The 8,829-nt window shown below is 36.8% G+C and overlaps 1 protein-coding gene across 1 annotated transcript; it reads left to right on the top strand.

The window, feature by feature from the left end:
* The first annotated feature begins 425 nt into the window (after positions 1-425).
* LOC107491803 (protein HASTY 1) lies at positions 426-8,579 on the top strand. Its single transcript, XM_021126253.2, has 22 exons — positions 426-463; positions 1,603-1,704; positions 1,823-1,966; positions 2,068-2,148; positions 2,256-2,325; positions 2,759-2,829; positions 2,909-3,072; positions 3,183-3,254; positions 3,361-3,598; positions 3,933-3,995; positions 4,093-4,362; positions 4,930-5,043; positions 5,177-5,303; positions 5,384-5,553; positions 5,634-5,735; positions 5,884-5,987; positions 6,094-6,388; positions 6,514-6,743; positions 7,001-7,504; positions 7,616-7,907; positions 8,007-8,190; positions 8,279-8,579. Exons 2-22 carry the CDS (start codon positions 1,696-1,698, stop codon positions 8,356-8,358), a joined length of 3,384 nt encoding a protein of 1,127 aa, XP_020981912.1. The 5' UTR covers positions 426-463; positions 1,603-1,695; the 3' UTR covers positions 8,359-8,579.
* The last annotated feature ends 250 nt before the right edge of the window (positions 8,580-8,829 follow it).

An 8,829-nucleotide genomic window follows, 5' to 3' on the forward strand; every position in this document is an offset into this window, starting at 1 on the left:
GCTTAAAAGTTATAACTTGTTAAAGGGGAAAATTTAGGCGCAAATACAGTTGATTTCACGTGAAATTAATAGGTGTGAGCTGTTAGATAATTTACGACTCTCAAGTAACGTGAAGTCAGTGTACCTAAATTTCCACATTTTTTAAAACATTTGATGAGGAGTGTAGTAGGGGCATCAGAATTTCCGAATTTCAAGTGGTCACTAAAACCCAACACCCACCTCTCTCCAATTCTCCATCTCCCCACTCACTCGTATAAAACGGAATCCCCCCCTCTCTTTCTTTGCCTCTTACTGTGATTGACTCACTAAGAAGAGTGTCGCTTTGAGTTTCTCTCAACATTCAACAAAAGCAAAACCAAAAAGAAAAAGGAAGGAAGGAAAGAGGAAGAAGGCTATTGCCACTGCCCTTGATTGGTCCTCCACTCCCGACGCTCGCAAAGCCGCCGTCTCTTTTCTCGATTCTGTAACGCCCCTTTCTCTCTTTCTCTCTCTTTAGGGCATCGCTGCTCAATTCCATTCTCCTTTCATCATGCCGATCGTCATGCATTGCATACATTCACTGTTATGCATAATCTCGCTGTTCCATTTTCCATTGTTCTGCGTTTTGTATCTGTTAACCACCGTAAAATCTCATGATTATCTCTGTTCATTTCTTTGCTTGTTTGTTTTCATTTTCACTGCAAAGGAATAACCCTAGTCATATATTCTATGCTGCGTTTGTAATTTTGTATACTGTATCAGAAGAGATAGAAATAAATTTGTTTATGAAGATGGAGTCAGAGATAGAAAACAAAACCGACCTTATATATTGATTCATTTGCCTTTGGAAAGCTTGGCAATCGTTCCTTGTAGACAAATCAACATTATGAAGCCCTAGTATATATATAACACACTCCTTAGAAAAACAGTTAGAGATTGTGCGGTGTTTGATTCAAAGGAATGGCACAGGCTCCCAGCTGCAATTATTAATCTATAGTTTGAAATCATCCAGCTTCTCAAGTTTTCTGGCATAAGTTGCTATGTAATTATTGGTTACTGTTGGGTGTATCTCTAAGTTATACTTTCCGTTGCCGATTAAAACAATTCATTAAGCATCAAAATTAAGATTTCAAGTGGCAACTCAAAATACAAATACCAAAAATACAAAAGGGAAATGAATTAAGGAAACCGAGCTTTGGGAAGAAACGAGTGCAGCTAACGCGCATCTAAGGGGAATCATTTTGTTGATTGAAATTAGAGAATGATAGATGGCAGGAATCACATTACTTTTATATATGTCTGTGTTTGATATTTTTGGGATGTAGTAATTGATTGCTTCATTTGATATTCTTTTAGAACAGGTTTATTTTATTTTATTTGCAATTTAAAATACAAATAAAGGATAACCTTAGCCTAATTGATTACAATTTTTTTAGGTAGCTTGTGTCGTCAATAACTTATGTTTCATTGCATTGTTGATGTAAATTTAATTTCTTTCTACCATTCTTGCTGGTACTAGTAGTGCTATTAGCCTATTAGAACTGCTACTCAAGGGTGATTAATATTTGTAGTTTGTTATTAGGCATTAACTATCGAATTCTAATCTATTTAACACTTCTTCAGATCAAGGCTGGTGATATTCGGATATTGGCAAACACGTCGTTCCTTTTGGTAAAAAGGAACTGGTCCTCTGAAATCCGTTTACATGCTTTTAAAATGCTGCAGGTTCGAGCTCAAATCCTGTTGCTCCTTCCTTTTCTAGGGGTTTTATCTTGCTTTTTAATAATAATAATTTTATTTTAGTCGTTACCCTTGTGCTTATAAAACCCATGTATCTTTACAGCATTTGGTGCGATTAAGGTGGGATGAATTAAGCCTCGCAGAGCACAAGAACTTTGCAAATCTCGCCATTGATTTAATGTCTGAGACTGCCGATCCCTCTGAAGATTGGGCTCTTAAAAGCCAGACGGCTGCCCTCGTGGCTGAGGTATTTATCATGATGCTCTTCATGTTCATTTATGTTGCTTGTTACTCTTTCACAGTCGCAATTGGGCATTGCATAATCTATAATTGGTGGCTCTTTCACAGATAATTAGAAGAGAGGGGCTTAATTTATGGAAGGAAATGTTTCCATCATTGGTTTCTCTATCCAGCAAGGGTCCAATACAAGTAATTTTCATTTTACCCCACTTGCAGTATTTTTATTGCCTCACTGCCGGAGTTCATTCTGTTTCAAATGCTTACTTTGCTTCTTACATTTTGTGATTATGTATCAGGCTGAATTAGTTTCAATGATTCTTCGGTGGCTTCCTGAAGATATTACAGTTCATAATGAAGACTTAGAAGGTTAACAATGCCTTCATTTTTCTAACCTAGGGGGTTGTGTGTGTGAAAGAATGTAATACACAGTTTTCTAGTTAAAACTTTGTACAGCCACTCTATCAATTAGGGGTTTTCCCCGTTAATTAATAATTGACTAAACATTATTTTGTATTTGTGAAATTTTTTCCATTTCTCTCACCAACACTCAACCCTCTACCATCCATGTGGGCGAACGACGAAAAAATAAAAGGAGTCAATGATGTGGCCATGTGGGAAGGGGCTGTTTTTAATGGGGTACATTAAAGTGGTGATTTTGGATCTTGGAGTGTGAGTAAACTAGGTGATGTAAAGGAGAGTATCGCATATACGATCCCAACCCAACACATGTGGTCTTGAGTGACTTCCCTTTCTGTGAAGTGCTAGGTGCCCTTCTTACTTGCAATTTTTATGTACTCAGGTGATCGCCGAAGGCTACTCTTGCGTGGGCTAACTGAATCACTGCCTGAAATTTTGCCACTCCTATACACTGTAAATCTCTTCCCCAAATCGTGTTAGAAGTTGTTGCCAAATGCAAGTACTATTGTTAATGTTGTGAGGCTTCCTGCAGTTACTGGAAACACACTTTGCAGCTGCACTAAATGAAGCTGGTAGAAACCAGATGGAAATTGCCAAACTGCATGCTGCTACTGTAACAGCTACACTAAATGCAATAAATGCATATGCTGAGTGGGCTCCATTGTCCGATCTTGCCGATGCTGGCATCATTAATGGGTAGATATCTTTATTTATAATCAAGCTCAGTGTAATAATAATAATCTTGGTATATAACCTTTTGTGCTTTTTGCTTTTCCTCCCAATTGGTTTCTGCCAACTCTCAACAGATGTGGTTTCCTACTATCTGCTCCTGATTTTCGGCTTCATGCTTGTGAGTTTTTCAAACTTGTCTCCCCAAGGTATGTATTGTTGTTATGTAATAGCTGAAATATTCTAGTTATATTATTCTTTTTTTCATGGTCACTGATCAACAGTATCATGGTTTACCCTAAATTGTCATTGTAGGAAGAGGCCCATCGATGCTTCTGCTTCTAAATTTGACCAAGCTATGATTATTATCTTTCAAATCTTGATGAACATATCTAGAGAGTTTTTGTACAGATCTGGCTCAAATCCAGGATCTATAGATGAGGGTGAATATGAATTTGTGGAGTTTATATGTGAAAATATGGTGTCACTAGGCGCTTCTAACTTGCAAAGTATTGCTGGAGATAGCAGCATACTTCCTTTCTATCTTGAACAGGTAGTTAGTTATTAGTTATAAAATATTGAATTAGATGTTCGGTTGGTTTCTCTTTGACAAATTTGTCATATATTCTTGTTTTTAATCTTAACATCATTCACATATCTGTTTGACTTTAGTTCTTGTGAAACTCGACTGAAAGGATAATTGCATCTTAACAGAATATCCTGACTTTCTAATACATTTACAAAATTTTGTCTAACAAATTTCTTTCCATGTGTTATATTTTTCAAGAGAAAATTTCCCCATATCATTTTACTACTATTTTACTGGAAATGTGCTTAATGTGGATTTTGATTTAACATTCATTTTGTTTCCATGTATTTCTCTCTAGATGCTGGGGTTTTTCCGACATTTCAAGTTTGCCATTCATTTCCAATCTGTGCACTTCTGGCTGGTATGTTGAATTGTTGTACAAAATCGCCTCTCTGGCTTTTTTAGCCAAAGCTGTGTACCAAATATTCATCACTGCTATTTCTTGCCCCAACTTGCAGGTGCTAATGAGGGATTTAATGTCAAAACCAAAAAGTTCCTCGCATTCAGCCATTAGTAGTTCAGGTTCTGGAGATGTTGAAAATGTAAAGAAAAAGATTCTAAGCTTTGTGAATGATGATTTCTGTGGTGCAATTTTGGAAACATCTTTCCCTCACATGCTCAAGAGAGAGAAAATCCTACCTGAGACTGCACTGTCTTTAGGGGTGTTGGAGTTGTGGAGTGATGACTTTGAGGGGAAGGGTGAATTCAGCCAATATCGCTCTAGGCTGGTATGTTTAACATTTGTACATTACGTTAAATAATACAGTCTGCTACAGTATGTTTTTTTTTTTTTCATTTTTAAGATATGCTTTATGTTTACCATAAAAATTTCAATTAGTGATTGTATTTGTTATATTCCTATGTTGCTGAATCTGGATGTATATATGGAAGTTCCACTAGCAACTTATTACTTTGAAAGTTCCCATTGACTTTATGTGAATCTCCGGGAAACTTTTTTATTCAGCATAGATTCAAGGAATTCTCACTTTGCGAGTTTCTAGTATAGAATACTTGTGGTCTATTGATATTCCTTGAAGCTTAAATGTTACTGTTTTTAGTTTTCCTTTTACAAAACTATTTTTTTGTTTTGTTTTTTAGTTTTGCATATGTACAGGAAACTTGTAAGTTTAGTTTCAGTGAACTCAAATTTTCCTTTATTGTTATTTCAATTTTACTTTATTTTCTGCTGTTATAGTTCTTTTTCTACCCATCGTTTTTTTTTCATATATATAGAACTTCAAGTCAGCTTAACCTTTTCAATAAAAATTTTGACCCCTGATTGGTTCTCAAAACAGTTGGAGTTGATTAGGTTCGTTTCCTCTTGCAAACCCTTGGTGGCAGCTGCTAAAGTTTCCGAAAAAATTGATGCAATCATCAAGAGTCTCTTGGTTTCACCAACTCAAACTCAGGTTTAAAGACATTCTATTTGGATTTTGAATGGACTGTAATATTGTTTAACATTTTATAATTTCTAATTGTCTTCTCAACTTCATTTCATGCTTGTGTAACTGACCATCAAGAATTGTGCTTTTCTCACTTTAGGACTTAGCATTGATGGAAAGCATGCAGTTGATTTTAGAGAATATTGTGAGTACAGTTTTTGATGAAGCCAATGATTTTGCCAAGGCAAATGCTGAAATGCAGTTTGCATTACGAAGAACATTTGATGGTTAGTTAATTCTTATTTATGCTGTTTTTAGGTATGTGTAGTTGGACCGCCTTAATATCTTTGGTTGCTGTGTCTTGAAGGTTTACTTCAGCAATTTCTTTCGTTGAAATGGACGGAACCTGCACTTGTGGAAGTACTTGGTCACTATTTGGATGCAATGGGCCCTTTCTTGAAGTATTCCTCAGATGCAGTTGGCAGTGTTATCAATAAACTTTTTGAACTTCTCACATCCCTTCCCATTGCAGTCAAGGTTCCCTCTATAACCCCTTTTCTTTATTTCCAACTACTGGGAAACTCTGGAGAGTTTAATATTGTATATTCTCATGTTAGGATACTTCGACTTCTAGTGCACGGCGTGCAAGATTGCAGATTTGTACATCATTTATTCGGATAGCCAAAACAGCTGATAAAAGTATCCTGCCTCATATGAAGGTGTATTCTTTAAACATCAGTTGTTCAACAATTCAAGTAGCTGATCTTATGGACAATTCATATAATCTTAAGTTGAAAGTGCTCTGATGTCCAGAGCATAGTTTGGGAGATCTAGTGTGTTTATTTACTCTTGCAATGTTATATGCAGGGCATTGCCAATACCATTGGATGTTTGCAAAGGGAAGGTTGTTTGCTTCGAGGAGAGCATAATCTTCTAGGTGAAGCTTTTCTTGTGATGGCTTCTGTTGCTGGGTAATGATTGTATATAACAGATAATTCTGTCAATATTCCTTCATTTTGGTGTATACTCAGTTAAGATATCTAATTAACCTTTTCTTGTTATTCCTTAACTGCACAGGATTCAACAGCAGCAAGAAGTTTTAGCATGGTTATTGGAACCTTTGAGCCAAGAGTGGACACATTCGGAATGGCAGGATAAGTATTTATCTGAACCATATGGCCTGGTTTACTTGTTCTCAGAAGCACAAGTTATGTGGTCAAGTTTCCACAGTGTGACATTCTTTGAGAAGGCACTTAAGAGGAGTGGAATCAAGAAAGCTAATTGGAATCCTGAAAACAGCTCAACACCGGATTCAACTCCTATAAATCCAATAGCTCCCCATGTATCATGGATGCTGACTCCTCTGTTGAAAGTATGCATTCTTCCCTTAAGAGGCTTGCCGTACTGTGTTTCCTCTATATTCTTCTGTAAAAGGTTCAATATCTTGCATGTTCACTAAGTACTTTGTATTAAGTGGTTTTTGTTCTTATTTCCCAGCTACTTCGCACTATACATTCCCTTTGGTCTCCATCTGTACGTCAAACTTTACCTGGAGAGATCCAAGCTGCAATGATCATGAGTGATGTTGAAAGGTTCACTCTTCTTGGAGAAGGGAACCCCAAGGTTCCAAAGGGTTCATTGGCTAATGTTGACAAGAGTAAGGAAGGATATGCTGAACCTAATGAATCAGATATACGAAATTGGCTAAAAGGAATCAGAGACAGTGGGTAAGCACACATATACATATTTACAAGAAAGGAAAAAAAATCTTTCTTTTCATTACAATTCATAATTTATGAGGAAAGACTTCAATGGTATTCCCCCTTCATTGTGTTGTTTTTGCAATAAGTGTCTAAAAAGACCAAAAGATAAAAATTTCCTGGTGAATAGAAGAAAGTTCTGTATCTGAGAGACTATGACGTCTTTATTATTGTATATATACTTTTTCTTTTTAACAATTGATCCTTGGGTTATACATGGACAGATATAATGTATTGGGCTTGTCCACAACAATTGGGGATTCCTTTTTCAAAACTTTGGATGTGCATTCTGTTGCGTTTGCACTAATGGAGAACATACAGTCGATGGAGTTCAGGCATATAAGGCAGCTTGTTCATTCCGTTTTGATACCTTTGGTTAAGCATTGCCCTTTGAATATGTGGGAGACTTGGCTAGAAAAGCTTCTGCACCCATTATTTGTCCATGCTCAGCAGGCGCTCAGCTGTTCATGGTCATGTCTTCTACAAGACGGTAGAGCAAAGGTTCCAGATGTTATTGAAATTGTTAGTGGATCAGACCTAAAAGTGGAGGTCATGGAGGAAAAGCTTCTGAGAGATCTCACACGAGAGATATGTTCACTTCTCTCTGCAATTGCTTCTCCTCCCCTTAATCCTGGAATCCCTTCTTTGGAACAGTCTGGGCACGTTAGTCGATTAGACACGTCTTCACTGAAAAGCTTGGACACATTTGCATCAAGCTCTATGGTTGGGTATGCTTTCTGCTTGTCATGTAATGTGTTTCATTTATGGAAGTTCTTTTGTATTTAGTAACTTAAGATTGAGATTCTATATTCTTTTCCTTACAATTTCTTGTGCGACAGTTTCCTTCTGAAGCATGGTTTGGCTCTTCCAACACTACGTATGTGTTTAGAGGCTTTTACATGGACGGATGGTGAAGCTGTGACAAAGATTTCTTCTTATTGCTCTGTGTTGGTATCCCTTTCAATTGTAACAAATCATTCAGAACTAGTGGAATTTGTCTCCAGAGATCTCTTTTCTTCAATTATTCAAGGCTTAGCCCTTGAATCAAATGCAATAATTAGTGCTGATCTAATTGGCCTTTGCCGTGAAATATTTGTGTATCTTTGTGATAGACACCCGGCTCCCCGGCAGGTAAGTTGATTTTCCAATGCTGCATTTGGTATACCCTTGCAGAGTATTTGACCCCGGAAAATTGCTATTGAGTAATGTTTCTTTCAAACTCGTTTTTAGGTTTTAATGTCTCTGCCCTCTATTACCCCTCACGACTTGCTTGCTTTCGAGGAATCTCTAACAAAAACATTGAGTCCAAAGGAGCAAAAGCAGCACATGAAAAGCTTGCTTATCTTAGCAACTGGTAACAAATTGAAAGCACTTGCAGCTCAGAAAAGTGTGAACATCATTACAAACGTTTCAAGTAAGCAATGGCTTTTTGTGCGTTAGTTTTTCAATCCTGTTTTGTTGGTATTATGTTTTTTTTTACATCTGGTACTTCTGCTTTTCAGCAAGACCACGCAGCTCAGGCAATGCTTCTGAATCCAGAGTTGATGATGGAGAACCTTTGGGATTGGCTGCCATAATGTAAAATATTCCGAGCTCAAGGAAGGTTTTGTGTACAGGGTGAGCTAATCATAATATTTTGGGTTTTTTTCTTATTTACTGCTAACAAGGGGTGACAGGAACATTTTCGCACCTGCAACCTTAGAAAGTGGGAACTGAGTGGAAGTAGTAGATTTTATGCGCTTCCTCTCTTGTTATAGCAAACACAACACATGAATCAGATATGTTATCGGAAAATCTTTTATATTTTGTATTATTTGGTTTTAGTCAGCATACATAACTGAAGCACAGTGGGGGTCATTGCAGCATGCCTTTTATTCTTTGGCATGCAGAGTCTTGTTAAATGTTAATAACTTAACATCAATTTGTCATATCTATCAAACAAAAAAAAATATCAATTTGCCATAACTCAGTTTGGCTGTATTTTATGATCCTTTTGTTCCCTTTTTTTTTTTTTTACTTTTTTTTATATATAATCTTTTCCCCCTTTACCCCA

The sequence above is a fragment of the Arachis duranensis genome, chromosome 6 (genome assembly GCF_000817695.3).
Source record: "Arachis duranensis cultivar V14167 chromosome 6, aradu.V14167.gnm2.J7QH, whole genome shotgun sequence".
NCBI classification, from domain to species: domain Eukaryota; kingdom Viridiplantae; phylum Streptophyta; class Magnoliopsida; order Fabales; family Fabaceae; genus Arachis; species Arachis duranensis.